This window comes from Silurus meridionalis, chromosome 26, assembly GCF_014805685.1.
Source record: "Silurus meridionalis isolate SWU-2019-XX chromosome 26, ASM1480568v1, whole genome shotgun sequence".
Taxonomy (NCBI): domain Eukaryota; kingdom Metazoa; phylum Chordata; class Actinopteri; order Siluriformes; family Siluridae; genus Silurus; species Silurus meridionalis.
In genome coordinates this window covers 11,204,588-11,224,750 of record NC_060909.1, presented here as the reverse complement: position 1 = coordinate 11,224,750, position 20,163 = coordinate 11,204,588, and the positions used below count along the sequence as shown (strand labels likewise).

The following is a 20,163-nucleotide window of genomic DNA, read 5'->3' as shown; positions in this document are numbered from 1 at the left end:
GAAAACATACATAATAATCATAAATTGGCATTGAATTTATTTGTTCTTCAAATAAAATCTAATATACAAATTAATGTATTTACCTGTTGCAGTAACTATTAGGAAAATGGAACTGTATGTATTTATCAATTTTTTATATATATGAATCAAAATAAGAGTTGTGATTTATAAAACACATTTCTATTCGTACAACTCGCATAAATGTTGGTTTATTACTTGTAAATTTAATAAACTTCTTTTTTTTAATAAAAAGACAAAAGGCACCGCTGGGATTCGAACCCAGGATCTCCTGTTTACTAGACAGGCGCTTTAACCAACTAAGCCACGGCGCCGCTGAGTGTGAAGCAATATATTACAGCTCAAATATGACTGTTTCCCAAAAGTACAAACTACATACAAGAGTTTGTGTTGTCGGTAAATTTCTCCGATGGCTCAAGAAACACATTTTCTCCGTCTATTGTCTTCATTAGCTACATTAGTATGATCAGCTTTCTCAATGCTAAAGAGGAGGAGGTGATGGTAGAGTTCTGTTAGGAGTCTTCATTCTACAGAACACGCACATGGTGATGTTCTCCAGACGAGATCCTGAAAACGCTTTTCCACATTCCTCACACTAAAAGCAGCACAAACATATACATACATTTAGTTTCATAGAGTTACAAATCTCGTTCAAGGCTTGAACTCACAGGTGAAAACGGGTTTTGTTCAGATGTTCGTTTAATTTGCATATTGTATATTCATGAAATGTGCATTCTGTCGTCTGCCTAATGATAGTGAATGGAATGGAATGGAATATAAATGAATGGAAAATATAACAAATCTTAGAAAACAAGCTACATATAGAAAAGAAAAGGCTTTATTCATAACACCACAAAAACACATTGTTTACATTTTTTTTTACAAACTTACGAGCTGATTTTTAATAGCAGAGCAGTCAGGAAACAGACACAAAGTAAATGGTTATGAATAAATTGTAAATAAAATGTAAATATTGCCCAAAAGAGATCTTAAAGTGAAGAACATATTCAGAAGAGAAAATAAATAAAATGTTCAGAGGTAAAAAAAAAACAATAGTGATCAGTGACTGATTTTCTGGAACAATAGTGATCAGTGATTGTTAAAAAAACAATAGTGATCAGTGATTTATTTTCTGGAACAATGGCAATTAGTAAAAAGTTGTCTGGAATAATGGTAATCAGTAATGGGTTTTGAGGAACAATGGTAATCAGCGATTGCTCACAGAAAAACAACTGTGATCAGTGATTGGTGGTTGGGAACTATGGTGATCAGTGATTGGTGGATGGGAACTATGGTGATCAGTGATTGGTGGTTGGGAACTATGGTGATCAGTGATTGGTGGATGGGAACTATGGTGATCAGTGATTAGTGGTTGGGAACTATGGTGATCAGTGATTAGTGGTTGGGAACTATGGTGATCAGTGATTGGTTTTTCGTAACATTGGCTCAGACAAGTACAATTTCATCCAAAATTACATACTGTTCATAATTTGTTTGTTTTTTATAATGTGAAAGATGACAGCACTGGCAAGACCAGAGCATTTAAGAGGCTTTACCTTAAGTATATGAGTTTCATGTCCATGCGCTCTCCTGCTCTGCCTGACTGCAGGAATGCTTTCATGCTGCTCAATGTTCCACAGACGCACTGTACAATCCTGCAAACACACAACAAACACACCACAATTCAGAAGTAACCAGGTTTTACAGTTCTTCACAAGATCCTGTCTTCCTTAAAACTTCAATACTTCAAGTACATTTACATTTGGATTTATATTTAAGGCATTTGGTAGATCTTCTTATCCAGAGTTGCTACAAAAAAAATGCTTTGACATTTTTATCAGTAAATACATTTTTATTCTGGTTTACACAGACAATACCAGCAATCTAAAAACTTTTGGGAGGCAATATAATTAGAAAAGCAGGGGTTTATTCTGATGAATATCTGAGAAATGCTGTAAAAGTTCAGTCTTTAGATGTTGTTTAAAGACTTCTACTGATTCATTTGTTCAGACATCAGGGGTAAGTATGTCTTCCTTGTAATCTTAGAGATGATGGAACAAGTCTAGCAGTGGTTGAGGATCTGAGGGAGCATGCAACAGTGCATGGTATGATAAGTGCTCTGTGGTAGAGCAGTGCAGGTCTATTTTTGGCTTTGTATACAAGCATCAGTATTTTAAAACTAATGTGGGAAGCTACAGAAATATATGCTGTATATATGCTGAATCGGGTGAATTAGTAGTTTGTTTACTCAATAATAAATCATCATTTAATAAACTTTCTCTCAAGCGATAACTTTACTGTCTCCTAATAATGATCATGAAAGTCTTACCTTGGAGGAAGAAGCCACCCAGTTCTTATCAGCACTAATGTCCACATATGTCACCCAGTCCAGGTGACCCTGAGTTTAAAAAGATAAACTGATATGACTATTTAAACTCATGATTACATAAACTGTTCATGTTATGTCTTTTTCAACGGAGGAAAATGCTTTCTTTCTGTAAGCTTAAATGCAGTTACCTTCAGCACCAGAGTTCTGTACAGTCCCTTCACATCCCACAATGCAACGGTCCTGTCATATGCCCCAGACACTAGAATAGAGGCTGGAGAGCAGATTGTTTTCTACAAGCCAAATCTACCCACAAATTTAACACATATTTCATCCTATAGACTGAGTGTTACAAAAGTGGATAAATAAAGAAAAAAAAATTAAGTTAATGAATGAATAGCAATTAATTGGTATGTTCCATTGTGATCGTATTTAATGCATGAGAAAATAAAATAGTGAGGAGGAACTTTTAATTGCTGTAAGAACATATAGTAATTGATAAAAACTTGATTTGTGGGCATTTCAGAACATAAAAGTCTAACTGCAACTATAATTAAAAAACACAAATCCATAATAAAAACTGATAGAAACTCTAGTTAATATGTTAAAGTGTAATATCGTGTCACATGTGTTCAAAAATGACTTATGGCCATATTTGAACTGAATGTTAGACACCCTTTTCGAGAAAGCTGAGTATTAATACATAGTCTTTTTTTTAAATACCATCATTGGAGAAAACACAGGAGCTGATGCTTCCTTCGTGGCCTTTGCAGAGCTTTTCTCCCCCTCTGTTACGAAACGAACCCGTTTGCACATCCCACAGCTGTAGCGTACGGTCCCATGATGCCGTGCATAAACAATGACCATTTTGTGTAAAACAGCAGCCTGAGATAACGTTTGTGTGAGTACTAGAGGTGTAAAAAAAATATATATAAAGAGAGACAGAGAAATTAACTAAATAAAACAATCTATCTGCAAGCTGCAATTAAAAGGTCCACATACTATGTCCTAGATTGTGTTGACATAGATTTTCTATTTTTCACATTTGTCTCCACAGTGACATCTATGATATGTCTGATGGACAGATTTATTTTGTGATTCAATCATTCACCTTCACCTCTATTACATGGCACTGTTTTCATTCAAATATAGTCCGTGTGCCAACGTCCTCAATAGTACACAAGAAAACTGAAATGTCTCTTTCATTCACAATAACAAAAAGATAAGAATCACAATTTAAAATTTTAGATTCAATTAAATGTTTAAATTAAATTATTCATGCAAAAAAAAAAAAGGTTTGTAGGTTCACCAATTTTCTACACAAAGAATTCAAGTTGACACCCAATATTATTCATGTGGAAGACGGTGGGAAATTTGTGCAGTCCAAATGTAGAATGATGTTAATACCTGTTAATGCTCAGAGTGGTTTTGTGAGAGTAAAGATCCCATAATTTTATGGATCTGTCGGCTGAGACGCTGGCCACGTGCTGATTCTGAGCATCAAACCTACAGCTCATCACAGTGGATGTATGATGACCTGAGAGAAAGTCATTAATATTGACATTCTTTCTCAACTTCCTGAAAGCATAACAGATACAGATTGAATGGAATAAAATGTCTAATGCCTCATTTGACTAAAGTTTGTAACTTGTAATGATTAACTAAAGGAAAACGTCCCCTTAACTCCACTCTGTTTTAGGAGAAAAAATATATATATTTTTTACATTAACATACACATTTTTTTCTTACAGTTCATATTGTATCATTAGAATAGACAAACATGGAGGCAGCCATGTTTTAAATGAAATATCCATACAGTTAAGTGGCAACTTTATTTTCTTAGTGCAAATAGCTTCTCTATGTGCTGTCTATTTTCAATATATTTCATTTATCCTGTCTTATTAAACATGTAAATAGAAATTACAAAGAAACATAAACCTTGAATAAAAGAAAAAAGATATCATTGGTGTCTCTGGTGAGAGTACATAACTAGGACAGTTAGCTAATTTTGTGAGAAGCTAAAGTGAAACGTAACGCATACCAAACAACCCATTTTCACTTTTAAAATACTAAAATGGATTTTAATTCAGGATAAGAGATTAGCAGAAGCTGAGATTTGTCTTAAAGTTGATCTGAGACAGCGTTAGTATGACCTTTAACATCAATAACTTTAAAAAATGCTTCATGACTCTGAACAAGGGTAGCTGTTTTTAGTTCGATCTACCTTTTTACAATAAAATGAAACATCACAATAATTTTAAAGGCAAGTGTTAGCCTTCGCCTCCAATGTTTTTGACTTCAAATTCCAGCACGTCAAATTGTCAGTGCTGGACACTTGAGCGAGGCCCTTAACACTGAACTGCTCTCTTGTATAAATTAGATACTTGTAAGTCACTCTGAATAAGGGCAATTTAAAAATACAATAAATGTACATTTATACTTTATTTCTTGATGATGAATTAAGAGAAATGCCATTTTTCTTCATCACGCTGCATCAAATCACTCACAATGATGACTTTTTATAATTTTAGAGATTTTCAAATCTTCATTAAAAATGAACAAATGAACTCTCTGATTCACAAAAGTATAAGGATCATTCTAAACACTGCATATTTTATCTGACATTGTGAAGATAGTAAGTTCTCTACCTGGAATGTAATGCAGTCTCTGTCCTGTATCTGCACAGTTGATATACAGAGCGTTCTCCATGTCTGAGGCCGATGCCACATACTCTCCGTCCCCTGATACACTGCATGACATCAACAAACCGCCCTGCATTACTGTCCACTGAACACACACACACACACACACACACACACACACACACACACACACGTGCTTCATTAATACAGGTTTTACATTTAAGATGACAAGAAAAGAAATGCAATAAGAAACATAATAATAATTCACCAGAATTTTACCAGTCTCCAGATCCCAGGCATTAATGGTCTTGTCCCAAGAGGATGTTATTACTCTGATGTATGAAAGACACACACATACACATGCACACACACAAAAAGATGGCTCATTGGTTCATTTATTAAATGAATTAAAACTGGGTAAGTGTTGGAAAAGCCACATAGTCCATAACCCTGTGTTCTGTTATGTAGCTTTATGTTGTTTGATGTAGCACCAAGGATCTGGAGGAATGTTGTCTCATTTCACTGTGTACTGCGTCAGCTATATAGGGATAAATTACAATAAAAGCTTTTTGACTTGACTCGATTTGAATTGAAAGTATCTGTGTGCCATAGTAAAACATTAGCTACTCTTACCACGCTGATATAATACTTTTCCTATAACAGCACATCAAATTAAAATCAAGTATCATTTTTATTAGTCACAGACACAGTCATACACAGTATGACGTGGTGAAAAGCTTTTAATGACTGATTGATGACATAAAATGGAATAAAGAATGGAAAGTGTTAACAAGTAGAAAAAAATTTAAAGAATAATTATTTTTAAGTTGATATACAAAAAAATTATAAAAGAAATCAAATAAAATGTGCAATATAATAAAATACAAATGCAACAAAAAGTTATAAATCCAAGTAACCGAACACAAAAAGAGCACTAATGTATGTGATATGCGTTTCTTATAGGACATTTTCTAACATTGTTATAGCTGTTAGGCCACTTTTACACCTGAGAATAAAATGTATAATTTATTGTATCATTTAAAAATGGCTGAATATAATTTTGAGAAAACTCATTATACATCAGAGCCTGTACATTTTTTATAATCTTTTTTTTTATTATTAGGATCTTTATTACTGTTACTTATTATTTGTAAGTGATTATGTAAAAGAGTTGCATTGTTAATTAAAATAGTTTTTACATTTAAATATAAATACATCTAAAAGGTATCAGTTCATGTGTGCTTCTCCATGTCATAATCATTAATAACTGCATCATTTTTTAATTCCCTGACTGATCTTAATTTACAAACTTAAGATCACACATTTACAAAATATGATTTCTGCTTGGTCATGACCTGGATTTCCCTCAGCTGCTGTTTTGCTAATGAGATGAACAAAATATGTCTTTGTAGCATGACTTTAGTGCAAACACAATATGTTCTAAGGGATCTCAGTATAGTCTAGTAGATCAGCTTTATGTATCTATAGCTACACTACATAAATGTCCGTCAGCCTTTAATGCCAATAGAATTAGATGCTGCTGCAAAATAAACCTCATTGACATGGCAAGGCGGCAGGCTGCTTCCACTTAGGTTTCTTGTGTTGCCTAGCAATAGCATCCATTCACAAACAAAGAACGTGCAGTAATAAAAGAAGCGAGAGGCAAAAGTGTAACCAGAGACATCGGTGAGTGAAAGTGTGCGTTGTTTTTTTCTTGACTAGGCATTGAACTTGAGAACTAAATGGGTTTTGTTTAAGAAGGTTGTTTTGAGTTGCAGGTATCCAAATATTCCACTTAGTACAAGGTAGTATTATTTAATTATATGGAATTCTTTTATTATTTGATTATTTATACTCTTTCATTTGCAAAAGATTTTCCTGTGGTTGTAGAGCTTTTTTCTGGATATTTCATTCATTCATTTTTCAGTACTAATTTAGCTTCCTGTCCACATTTAGTTGATTAATTCTCAGTTATTATCTGCAGGTGAAATAAAGATTAGTGCAATAATAATTGAGCAGGTCATTTGTTTTTACTGTTCTTCTGTAGGCAAAGAAGGTTGAGATTTTAAGTTACAAAATGGCATGCCACATCATGTACTAATGAATGACTCAACATGCACACACAAAAACCCACAAACACACACACACACACACACACACACACTTTTCTGTAAATGTGTTTGACAGCTTTGTAAGATTTATTGAGACTCAAAAAAAAGGCAAAGTGGTTTTCCTATTAGACGTTCCTTTTCTATTATATATTGTTTTCCACAATTGTGCCATTAATGCTTTATAAATAATTAAACAATATTTTGTGCTAAATGTTATACAATGTGTATATGAATTAAAATGTTATTATATTCTGTGTCTTTATGTATTCTTTACCTGTTCTTCTCCGGGACCAAACAGCATGCAGTGATGGCTCCTGAGTGTCCTCCTTTGAGCTGCATCAGTTGAGCCCTTGTCTCCACATCCTGCACAGAGGAAACACACAGGAACCAGTGCCAGTGAATGGAAAGGGTCATTTACAATATGATATATTTTAATGTAAAGTGTGGCATGTGTGACTCTTAAAATTATCATACCCAAAATATCACTGTCTTGTCATGGGAGCTGGTGAGAAGTCGAGTGTCATGAAAACAAAAGTGACAGCTGGTGATGGAGTCAGCATGTCCCCTTAACACCTTTACAGGAATCTTCAGGAGACAGCAGCATTGTGCCAATAGACAGAAAAGGATTAACACCGATTATGCATGAAGAATATATGCTGTTTATTCTACTTTCCTTCCTCCCACAGTGGTGTTTACAATTTTTTACCAAGCAACACACAAAACAAAAAATAGTGATGATGCAAACTAGGGCTGTAGGGCTCAAGCCTTTTTGTTGAGATATGTCATGTAGACTTTTAACTGAACTAATCTCACTTTAGGAGGATTGATGATATTAAATATAGTCTTAATCTGAACTGTTATATCTCACATAGTTTAAAATGACATAAAAATGCAGGACAGAGTTGAGCTGCAGAGTCTTTGACATTGACTCACTCAAGATACCTGGCAGTGAAGACTAAGAACAGAACATGAACAGCACAGATTTCAACACTTTTTGTACATCACATACTGATCTGTAACTCCATTAACTCATAGTGATCACATAGGCACTAAAAAAATCCTCTAGCACTAAAAAATCTTGTGGATTAATCAATTAAAAATAAATTATTTAATGAATTGATCATTTAAATTACAATGGCACATTCAATTGCATTATATATATATATATATATATATATATATATATATATATATATATATATATATATATATATATATATTGTGTATTATGCAATTGATTAAAATTACAATAAAATTACAATAAAATTACAATAAAATTACAATTGCATATATATATATATATATATATATATATATATATATATATATATATATATATATATATATATATATATATTTATAAACACTGAACACTTTTGTCACTGGGGAGTTTTTGAGAAACTTTTGAAACTTTCAGAAAAGTCTCTGAAATGAGTCTATGATCTCACACACACACCTGCGCGAGCGCCTCGTGTTCCCACAATGAGCTTCCGCCTGTGTCCTTCTTCTCCTCATGTATCTCCTCATCGAGAAGCAGAGGATCCAGCAGAGCCTGAGACATGCCCCTCAGATCAGAAGTCTTCTAGCAGTTCTTCTAAACTGAAAGAGCAAAGCGACCCTCTCTCACTCCGACATTCCTGCTCTAACGTTACGGTTTGGGGGCGACACCGGCAGTTTCCACGGCAACACAAAGTTCGGATCTTTTCGGCAACTCTCGTGAAAGTTCGCTCCATAGTCGGTTCAACACAGATCTGTTTACTAGACCAATAAAATACACAGGGTTATAAGGAGGTCTAATAAAGTCAATTATTAAGCACATTTTCGCAATTTTTTTTGTGTAGATATGCATCATATATACAGTAGCTCACAAAAGGGAGTACACCCCTCACATTTTAGCAACCATTTTTATATTTTTCAAGCGACAACACTATAGAATTAGATATATTTTAGTCAATGTGCAGCTTGTTTAGCAGTATAGATTTACTGTCCTCTAAAAAGAACTGAACTTGCAGCCATTATTGTTACAGTAAATTTTCAACAAAAGTGAGTACTCCCAAAACTGAACAAGTCAAAACTGTGTCCAAAGTGTCAATATTTTGTGTGAGCACCATTGTTATCTTGCACTGCCTAAATCCTCCTGGACATAAAATTCACCAGAGCTGCACAGGTTGTTGCTGGGATCTTTTTCCACTCCTCCATAATGACATAACAGAGCTGCTGGATGTTAGACACATGACGGTGTGTTTGGGGTTATTATTATGTTGGAAAACTGCCATTCAGCCCAGTTTCTGAAGGGAGGGCTTCACAGTACATGTTGGAATACATGCTTCACTCAATGGACCACTGCTCCCCAGTACCAGTAGCCCTCATGCAGCCCCAGACCATAATGCTACCACCACCATGCTTGACTGTAGGCAAGACACAGCACAAGAACTTCTGTACCTCTGTATGGCCCTGGCCACTGCACATTTTATATATATATATATATTATATATACACAGGAGACTCAATTTATTAGTTTATAGCTTAAATATACAGATTCAATGTTGGAAAACTGCCATGAAACAAGCTACTTCCTGTTTCCACTAAAGCAGCTATACATTCATTTACCTGATTCTATTTCTCTTTTTGGTTGGTCAATGACCTCATTTTAATCTAAAAATGCCACTTGTGAGGTACACCAAAGTAAAATATTGAAATATATGTAATATAAATGTGCAAGATTTAAATAGCAATGTACACAAAATACATTCTTAAAAATGTATTTTATTCTATTTAAGCAAATCCAACTTTTCATTCAAGGATAACATTTTAATACTTTAAGAGTAATTAATGCTGTTAATTTTTACATTATAATTACATTCTATAAGAAATTATTTTTAACTTGCATGATCAAGTAACACTTCACACAGATTCAAAGTAACTTTATTTTAGTCTAGTCTACAAAAACATCATTAATTTTGCAAAACACGGATCCACAAAAACTTCAGCTCCTATATGTGGTAAAGCCGAATCCTCATGGAGGACAGTTCATCCACTTCAACGTCATACATTCACTTCTTCCCTCGAAGGTTTTTCAACCTGAGAGCAGAAAACAAAGTTGGTGTCATTGTCCTAATTCTAAAAGCTGAAAATAATAATTAATACAAATTCCCAAGTCAAGACTCGGGTACAACTGCAGACCTCTGGAGCAGCTCCTTGTTGGACACCAATGCTGGCTTAATGACATCACTATCGTCAGAGTCGTAGTCATCGGAGCTGCTGTCGGTCTCCTCTGCCTTTCTCTTCTTCTTTTTCCCTTTGTGCTTGTGCTTCTTACTCTTCTTCTTATGCTGAGAGAAAAGAAATTTGAGTGAGTCAGAAATGCAACAAGCTGAAATGATCTCAGTTACCACGGAAACCGCACTCTGTTCACCTTCTTCTCTTTATGGTGTTTGTGTTCCTTTTTGGATTTGTGTCTCTCTTTGTTTTGTTTCTTTAGTTTTTCTTCCTGTGGTGGTGATGAGGATGAGGGGAACACTTGCCCTGTTAAAAGAAAAGGTATATAACACCTATTATTATAATACTCTAACCAAAGTCAGAGTGTGTCCAAATACAAGTCACTCGTGTTCATTTTAATGTAAGCGCTACAAATCAATGAATGTTTATTTGAGCACAGCATGCAACCAAAGTCAACATCAGCTAGCTCAAAATGAAAACGAATTAATATGTAAAATATTAAATTGTAGTCGTATCATTTTCACAGATTATCAGAAAAGGATTTTAGAGCTTTAAGTCAAGACTGACTGAGCTACCATTTGCTAAATAGGTGATAATCATTTCACTCAATAAAGTTCTCACCAGCCTCTCTACTTTCTTTCTAATGAAATTGATAAGATAAAAAAATGCTTGTCATGTTACAGTTTTTTTTTTTTTTTTGTGAAGGTGCTGGAAAACACCCAGGTTTATCTCTGACTATTAAAAAAAAAAGCTATGATGGTAGAGTTCTTCCCTGAATGGTAAACTTCACCATATCAACGATTACATCATACTCTGTACATGACCCTGTGACTGCACTGATACTATTAAAATGATAGCGTATTAATATAAACATGTAATTGACATTTACACTGCTATCTGAACTGCTGTTAGAGAACGCAAATCAACACCTTCTAAACAATTATAATTAAGAGTTTAGTAACTAACCAGGTGGTGGTAATCTGGGTCCAAACTCCTCACTGTCAAGATCTGCTGTCTGAACAGAAGAAGCAGCAGAAGCATCTTTTTGCTCTCCTTTATCGCCAATTCGAGATTCTGACTCTGTGTAGTAAATAAATTGTTAAAGAATGATGTTCATCAATAACTTGTGTATAAAATAGATAAGTCTTGTTCTTACCGGTTACATTACTCAAACTCGATGTGGAAGGAGCCTGAGCTACAGCAGGCAGAGGTGCAACAGACATCCCAGGTGTGCTGACAGACGTCTGTGGCTTAGTCTCCTGCTTCTCCTCTTCATCGCTGTCTTCCTCAGATGAAGATGAACTCTTCTCATCAGATGAGCTGGCGAAGATAGCTTTGAACAGATCCATCGGAGGTCTGACCTCTTCCTCCTCTGTCTCCTCCTCTTCCTCATCCTTCTTCGCTTTCTGTTCAGAGTCAGGCTCGGATACTTCAGACTGCAATTTTTCAAATATCATAATTATGTATGATTTTGCATTATATAATAGTTCATAAGCCCAACCAATAAACCTGTCTTTATTTTATAATGGCTGCAGGGAAATAATCAGTTGTTAACATATTAAGTGAGTAACAATGAATTATGAAGAAATTAAAATCAAATATTTTCTGTAAAAAAATTACAGAGCTTATCAAATCAAATAATTGTGTAAGTTTTGCTCATTAAGAACTGCTTATAATTGGTGACGATGCATAAAATAATACTTCATTGCATTACACTGTTATTCACTTGCAAATATATTTACTTTTTTATTTTTTTGTACTTTTCTGCTATTTCTATATAAGCAGGAGAAAACCAAACCTGTGATGTTCCTTAAAAATGTATTAATAAAATACCTCAGCAGTAGGTGCTGCAGATGTCGTAACAGTAGTCTTGAGTTCTTGCTGTTGCTCAGCCTGCTGCTCTTTAACCTTCGACCCGCGATCAGCTACATCCCATCTTGAGCGTTTGCCCAAGACTGCTGTGGAAGAACCGAGAGAGAGAGCAGCAGAACTCCCTGAGCTGGATGAGCTTGTGGCTTGAGAGCTCTGTTTGTCATCCATTACAGACAGAAAGTTAAATATGGAGAACTTGTCACGCTTCACTTTGGGGAGACCCACGATGCTCGAGCTGACAATCAGGAAAAAAAAAAAAGGGGGTTAAAAAAGACTTGGAAAAAAAATATTATTCACTACAGGTTAACTGTCAGATATTCTTGATTATGGGCACATTTAGATAAATAAACTGAAGCCAAGATAGCAATAAAAATGTCAATAGAAGGGTGTAAGTGTGTCTCACCCTGGGTAAGGGTCTGGAACATTAAACCTCTTGCACAGTAGTTTTTCGGGATGCCATTCCATCGTATCTCTAGTGAGTTTACCAAACATCTTCATCTTCACTGCTGCCTGCTTGTCATTCATGTCGCCCTGTCAAATATACACATTCAAATATTTCACAAATTAATATCACAAACATCATTCAGTGTTGTCGAAATGTTACGTGGCACAGCACAGTGTTACTTTAATATCAGCATGGACACTGTAGTGACAATCACACCAGGGCACTTCTGTCAATTCTGTCAATATCTGTCATATACATATCCATCCCTTTTTGTCTAATTTGTTTATGGAGATATATATATTCGGAGATGGTGCTATGACTGTGACAGCCTGATTTATAATTTTCATTTTTCTGTTCTAAACTGACGGCTTTTCTCTCCTTTTTTTTCACCACCAGCAGGAAACATACTTGGGCGCTTGGAAGACACGTTTTTATCACTAAAATTGCTGTTTGAATACACACAGACACTTTACTCCGTTGACCGCTAGTGAGAGTGGGGCATCTCACAGGGTGAGAGATACACTCATCACAGCTGTGCGTCCAACGTATCTCACATCGTACGCTGCTGCCTGTGCATGTTGCGTGAAATTTGTACAATTTTGTCGTATCGCTATCATCAATGTAAGATCGAAAAATTGTACGTCGAACCATCGTAACCTGGGGACCATCCATTATATATATATATATATATATATATATATATATATATATAATTTATTATGGGTGTGACGGAACACATACATTTCGTTTTGGTACCGAATGCAATTCTTTTTATGTGCGGGATGTAGTTGCAAGTTTGTTTAGTCTCCGCCTCGAGTTTTCAGCGCATTTTTAAAATTATTATTAAACTTGAAAACACATACACATATACATTTTATATATACTGTATATTATTATTTTAATATACAGTGGAACCCACTTATCTCGCCCTCGGTTAACTCGACAACCCTATTAAGTCGACGTTTTTAAAGTGGAACCGCCAAATTCTCGCTTTTTCTACTCATTTTTTATCGGTTATGTCGACTTTTTTATGTCGCCGAACCCTAATATCTCGAGCACAAGGGGGGAAAAATTTGCCATTTAACGTCGGATATCTCGATCTGCACTGTGCAGCCGCAGAAGAATTTGCGAAAGTGGCGGAAAAATCAAGCCTTACAGATGCTACAGGTGTTGTATTGTATACTGGTGAATCTCTGCTGTTAGTAAGTGCACATATGCTTTTTGTTTTAAAATGTTATGCGATGAACGGGAGGCGAAAGCCACGCTCGGTAGGAGCGCGGCGCGGAACGTGGGATGAGCAGCAAAAGCATAGAATTAACAACGGCAGGACCGGGGGAAATTTCAAGCATGTTAATATTTTGCCGCCATTTTGATTTTCATTTATCTCGATCATCGGTTATCTCGATGCTTTTTGGCAACCCCCTAGGACATCGACATAACCGGGTTCCACTGTATTTTATATTAATCGCATTAATAACTCGTGATTAATCGCAACTTCACACATTTTTATCTGTTAATATGTATCTTTAATTAGTACTTTTCAAGTTTTTAAAACTCTAATCAACATGGACAAATATGAATGCTTTACGCAAATGTATGTTTATTGTAATTGAAACCAAACTGAACATAGAGCATGAAGACAAAAGATTCTTGTTTTAAATGTATATGAAGTCTGTGTACAAGGAAAATCATTAAAAATATAAGAATCAGATCTACTGACCTCCTGATCTCGTGTAACCTCCACGCTGTCAGTGTCATCCTCAGTTTTGGCGCGTGTGAAGCGGGAGGAGAGCGAGGAGTTACTCGGCTTATAGAGCACAGCAGCGCGCATGAACTCATCTCGCTCTCGGCTTCGCTCCCACTCAGTCATCGTAGGGTCCAGACTTAACTCCAGAGCATCTACATAACACACAAACAAACATGGAGTACAACAGTTCAACAGTCACTTAATAAGAACGACTATAATTATAATAATAATAATAATAATAATATAATTCCAAATAAAAATGTATAAGAATTATTTGGTATCGAGTTCATGTATGGATCATATTCATATGTGGATGCTGTTGGTGTTATATGAGCTTTATGACACTGATATTCAACCAAATTGTGGAATTATAGTAATGGTCATAACCATAAGTGATATAAATACATTTCTTTTTATAACAGGCGAGATATTCAAATATAATACCAGAAACTAATTAAAAAAAAAAGTTTCCTGTGAGTGACTGAGTTTATTATTTAGACCAAAGAAGGTATATAAATTTAAATACATTTGATGAGTGGTCTTCATATAAATAATTTACAAAAGAATCATTGTGAGAAAAAAGTTAAAGTAAAATGCAACTGAATGTGCAGAAAAATAAAGCTCCTCTGGTACTGTACTGATCGTTCCTCACCTTTGTCCCCCTGTTTCAGGTAGCTGATGTAGCGATCATAGCGTGCTTGCTTTGATGAATTTTTTTCAAACGGTTTAAAGGTCTGGCTGGTTTGGGCTGTTGGACTCGACCAGACACTGAGAGCCTGCTGTGCCGTGTCTGAAGCCCGAGGCTGGAGCTGCACATCTGTCTGAGGTTTAGAATCCAGGAGCTGGGTGCGAATACCAGATGGACTGGTGCTGGACTGGAAACGATTCTGTAAAGTTGCTCTTTTCTCTTCTGTAGCTTTACGGATCTCATTTAACCTCTCTCTGCTCTTATTGTCCAGGAGCTCAAACACAGACTGGGGACCTTTACATTAAAACACACAAATTTTTTATATACATGTATATATAGTATACAGATTCTATCTATCTATCTATCTATCTATAATGTTAATGTCCATCAATATCTACAGTATATTACTTTAATGTAAAATTTCTACATGCAAAAAAAAAAAAAATACTTTATTGGTATTCTAACCTAAATTCAACTTCACTTTTGCTTGCAAGTACATATGCTAATATGTGTCCTCCTCAATTACACATTTACACTAAATAATAATATTTTTTTTAAAGGTTATTTGTATTCCTTTATGAAGTAATTAAATTAGTGAGCACATAAACATGCAAGCAATTTAAGTGGAAACATCAGTACCCTGTAAACTGGTCTCTCCCAGCATCTCTCTCCTCTGGGTGGAGTCCAGGGTGTGCCGGCTCTGCTGCGGTGCATTCTGGGATAGCTGTCCACGTGACGCCTGCAGCACCTGGGCTACCAGGGGGCTGACAGACGATGTGTCCACCACCGGGCGGAAATAATGCACTGGCCGATAATTACGTGGCAGAACGGGTGGAGGAAATACCTGGACACCAACATCCCCCAATAATTATATACAGTATATAAGCACACTTTATTGTAGTTTCTCTCATCCTCATTGTCATAAACAGTGTTTGAGGATTTGTGATGGATTCTCACGTACGATTTTTGTTTCTGCAGGTAGTGAACCTAACGTGAAACCTGCCAGGATTTTCCCCACATACTCAGCATCTCTGCTTGAATCTACAAAAAATAATAATAATAATTGGGGAATAAAAAACAAAACAAAACACAAAGTGACACTAAAATAAAAAAATTCTTTGTATTTTTTTTACTACGTACATTAAAGTGTAACATATTTAGTTAATTCTTTTTTTTATTATTATTATAAAATTATTGTTAAAAGCCAATTCCACTCGATCACTCACCTTTCTTCTTTTGTTTGTATTGCTGAGGTGCTGTCCATCCATAAAGTCCATCCCCCGGCTCCTCCCCACCCAGAACATCATCGTAGTTTGACATGGCGTCTTTGTGGTAGATATCGTCATCCTCCTCCTCCATTGCTCCTACACCAAATGCCTGCACATACAAACAAAAGTCAGTAACTACAATCGGATGAGAAATGCTTTTTCATTTAGTCCAAGGGAAGAATCTTTTACAAAACTACACCTACCTGCCCTGAAATCCCACCCTTACGATGTTGCCCTGCCGCCTTCCTGTTACCAAACAGACCTGTCCTATCAGAGTCCAGCGTGAAGAGGTTGATATGTGATGCCCCTGAACCGCCCATCAGGGCCTGCAGGGGGTTGAGGCCTCGATAGCCGAGTCCATGAACGTCGTCTTTGGGGGTGAAATCCACCGGGGTCACGTCTTTAGGGGCAAAAGTGACGTTTTCGGGAGCAAATTCATCATCGTCCTATTTGTTAGAGTAAAGATTTCTTTATGAATACAACACCCATAAAAAAACAAAAACTGTTTCACATGAAGAAAACATCTTGCTAAACATCTGCTAAGAACCAGAAAATGCAATACTTTTTTTTTTACTTTACAATAAAAAAAATTATAATTACCTCTGGTTCCTCGAATCCACTGGGAGGCAAAGGACATCCATAGAGTTTAACATCTGCAATAACCAGACAAACAGAAAGATACAGCTTAAATAAAGTGTGTGTGTGTGTGTGTGTGTGTGTGTGCGTGTGTGTGTGTGTGTGTGTGTGTGTGTGTGTGTGTGTGTGTTTGAGATATAACACTGAACAATATGTAAGATCTAGGTTGATCTTTATTTCAAAGTAAACTTTTGCACTGTAAAATAAATATACCGTGGTCCTGTTTGCGTTGTCTCCTTTTCATTCTGGGTCCGACCCCCTGGCCGTCTTTCCATCCCATCTTCCGAAGCAGCTCCACTCCTATAGATGACCTGCAGCACACACACACAGCAATTATTAGTAATGAATAATAATGCACAGTCCAGCACCCGGTATCCTAATTAGGCTGATACAGCAAAACAATAAAAAGCTTAATCGTCCGAAGAAAAAAAAAACATACCGTATAAAAGATCCTGTGACTAATGACAAAAATATGAATTGGGAAAAAAATTCTTTTTGGAATTAAAACATTTTCCATATAAAGAGACTTTAAGTATTAAGTATTAAAAGATGATGATGATGATGTAAGAACAGCAAGGTTTTTCTCTACAGACTATGAGCTTTGGTGATGAGAGACAGGTTTGGTTTGTCCAAAAAAATCCTTACTGATTAATATAAAATCAAAAGAAGAGAAATACCGTGCAGGTGCGATCAGCTCCTCCAGCAGAGTGTCTCCAGGAATGGGAGCAGTGAGGGAGCTAATGGCTCGGGCTTTGTCCCTGATCTGATCGGACCTTGCGGAGACAAAATCATCGGTGGTGGTGATCTGTTGGGGCGCGATGCCGTGCTCGCCAAAATCCTGCAGAATAAGAAGTGTGTTAATCTATAAAAGGGACTGAAACTAACTGATCTGCCTAAACATAATAACCAGCTGCTTGACACAGCAAGGACCATGGATTTGATTCACTTAACCAGTAAAAATAAAAGAAACAGAATTAAGCACACAAGCAAACACATACTTCCTCATCCATGAAGTCCTCTGGTCTGGCATTGTGCTTCTCTGCCTTCTGATTTCGTGAGGACACAAACACAGACGGCGTCCAACCTACGGAAAGTCAACGACAAAGATGACTGACATCTCATCATTAAAAAGAAATCGTTTACTGCTCTCTGAAGTGCTTCAGTCTGACCTTCTTTGGTGCCGACCGTGTTGAAGTAGCCAGCAGAGAAGCCACCGGTGAAGGCTCCGTGAAACCTTTTGTAGCGTCCTTTCTCATCCTTAACCGTCTGCTCTTGCACAGGAATCGGCTTTCTGATGGGCTCGTCTTCACACAAAGAGACACAAATGATTTGATTATTTACAGAAATAAAGAGAGAGACATTTTAGGGGAACGCATACACAATACATGTGAAGATTTTGGCCTCAATCCGCATGATTTTATGCATCATGCTGCCGCCACATGATTGGCTGCTTAGATAACTGCAGAAATCTGTGGTGTACACATGTTTTTATTGGAGATGACTTTGGGTGTATATCGAGTATAGAATGGTATTAATCAACTACAAAATTAATAAAGTACAGCACGTTGGGTGGAAACACTAAGCAGATACACCAGTGAATACAGGCTGCTCTATAAGTTCACATTTTATATAAAGTGTAGTATAATTTGCTACAAATGTCGTGTAAATAGTAAAAATTATATAGTGCTTAATAGTGAATATTATTGAATATGTTCAATAAGAACAGCACGATGAGGAGTATATTCTGCTCTGATCATACCTACAAATACAAAAAATAAATTATAAATGCGATTTGAATATATGCAGTGATTATAGTGAAATATAAACATGTTAAATATATATATACACACATATACACATACACACACTGCTAATCGTTACATTTCCATGCGTTAATTTTAACCACCCGTATTCTGACAGGCCCAGTGTATTACCCGGATTGGCTAGTAGTTTACATCCACCCTATCAAACAGTCGAACTGCGTTTGAGTAACTCACATTAACCAATCCCTGTGCAGTGGGCGGGGCTTGTACAACTACAGGTAGGAATAAAACACGGCTAAACACTGATATGCGGCTTTTGAATTTTGCACAGGCGCAATATATTTGGCACATGCTGTTATCTGGAAAATATTGAACTAAAATGAGTGAATACCTTCTTCTAGAGGCTCCAGAGGAGTTCCATAAGTGACAAAATCTTCATTACTCTCATCGTCGGACGCCATGTTTATTTGCACGACGGTGGCCGCTGAGAGTCAAACTGTCAGAGACAGAGACAGAGTTACACAAAAAAAAAATCACAAATCTCGATTTATTTTCTTATCCATTAAACCATCCCTTAGACAGACAATTATATATATATATATATATATATATATATATATATATATATATATATATATATATATATATATAGGTTTTAATTGCACTTTTTAATCTGTTTCATATATATGAAGACAGAGTGTTCTTGTTAATGTTTTGAAGTAATTGTTTTAATTACATAAATCATCAGGACACCAAATTGAACTTTTGTGATGTTTTTACACGGATGGTTTTAATTGCTGCACTTTTGGTTCTGGTGATTTTGGTGTTTGATTTGAGACTTGACCCATCAGTAAAACAAATGTATAGAAATTAAAAATTAATTTTCAGTAGAGTTTTTTATTAATTTATATCTGAGTAAAGAAAGGACTTTGTTAAATGTGTTTCATTAAAGGCTTTAATTTCACCTTTTTTAGATTTATTTATTTATATTTTATATTTTTATTAAAAATGGTCAGAAATGCACCCTGCATTAATCACGTGTTAATAAATCGGTGCTGCTAAAATTTTTTTAATTTTATTTTTTAATTTGCGTTAATGCGTTATTAACACGTTAATTTTGACAGCCCCAGTAAATATGTGTAACACAAATAAATATATAAAAGGCTACAGGCAGTAAAACAAATACAAAAGCAGTTGTGCATGTACATTAAGAAAAATAAATAAAGATGTGTTTTTAACAATGTTGTTAGATAAATAAATGTTTATTTTACTGTAAGATCTACAGATGGTATATAGATGATGATCTAGGATATGCTGTGAATTTACAATGATATACAGTTATAATTATACAGATATGATAAAGAAAGCAAAGGTTCGAGCTGAACTACATGGTTCTGGTGTGTATGTCATGGGCATCTCCTTCTCCTT

At 35.7% G+C, this 20,163-nt stretch overlaps 2 protein-coding genes and 1 non-coding gene across 4 annotated transcripts; all 3 read right to left on the bottom strand.

Annotated features, from left to right (window-relative positions):
* Positions 1–39: 39 nt before the first annotated feature.
* Positions 40–8,908, bottom strand: LOC124380030 (WD repeat-containing protein 88-like). The gene is made up of 11 exons (XM_046840704.1): positions 8,554–8,908; positions 7,572–7,682; positions 7,372–7,460; positions 5,255–5,318; positions 4,993–5,131; positions 3,752–3,881; positions 3,068–3,252; positions 2,536–2,618; positions 2,348–2,416; positions 1,575–1,673; positions 40–613 (listed from the first exon to the last, which is right to left on the bottom strand). Exons 1-11 carry the CDS (start codon positions 8,656–8,658, stop codon positions 500–502), a joined length of 1,188 nt encoding a protein of 395 aa, XP_046696660.1. The 5' UTR covers positions 8,659–8,908; the 3' UTR covers positions 40–499.
* Positions 259–332, bottom strand: trnat-agu. Its single transcript has one exon. It is a non-coding gene; the product is annotated as a tRNA-Thr (tRNA).
* A 1,098-nt stretch (positions 8,909–10,006) lies between the features above and the next one.
* gpatch1 (G patch domain containing 1) lies at positions 10,007–19,257 on the bottom strand. Of its 2 annotated transcripts, none has more exons than XM_046841081.1 (19): positions 19,127–19,257; positions 18,142–18,276; positions 17,971–18,056; positions 17,650–17,810; positions 17,186–17,283; positions 16,937–16,989; positions 16,540–16,782; positions 16,295–16,445; positions 16,030–16,109; positions 15,708–15,912; positions 15,033–15,362; positions 14,354–14,532; positions 12,592–12,719; positions 12,150–12,423; positions 11,485–11,752; positions 11,283–11,396; positions 10,513–10,622; positions 10,281–10,429; positions 10,007–10,178 (listed from the first exon to the last, which is right to left on the bottom strand). In XM_046841081.1, the coding sequence occupies exons 1-19, from the start codon at positions 19,194–19,196 to the stop codon at positions 10,151–10,153; spliced, it is 2,862 nt and encodes a 953-aa protein (XP_046697037.1). In that variant the 5' UTR covers positions 19,197–19,257; the 3' UTR covers positions 10,007–10,150. The 2 variants fall into 2 exon arrangements, with proteins under 2 accessions (XP_046697037.1, XP_046697036.1); XM_046841080.1 differs by having other exon boundaries at positions 11,473–11,752; positions 19,127–19,256.
* Between the last annotated feature and the right edge of the window lie 906 nt (positions 19,258–20,163).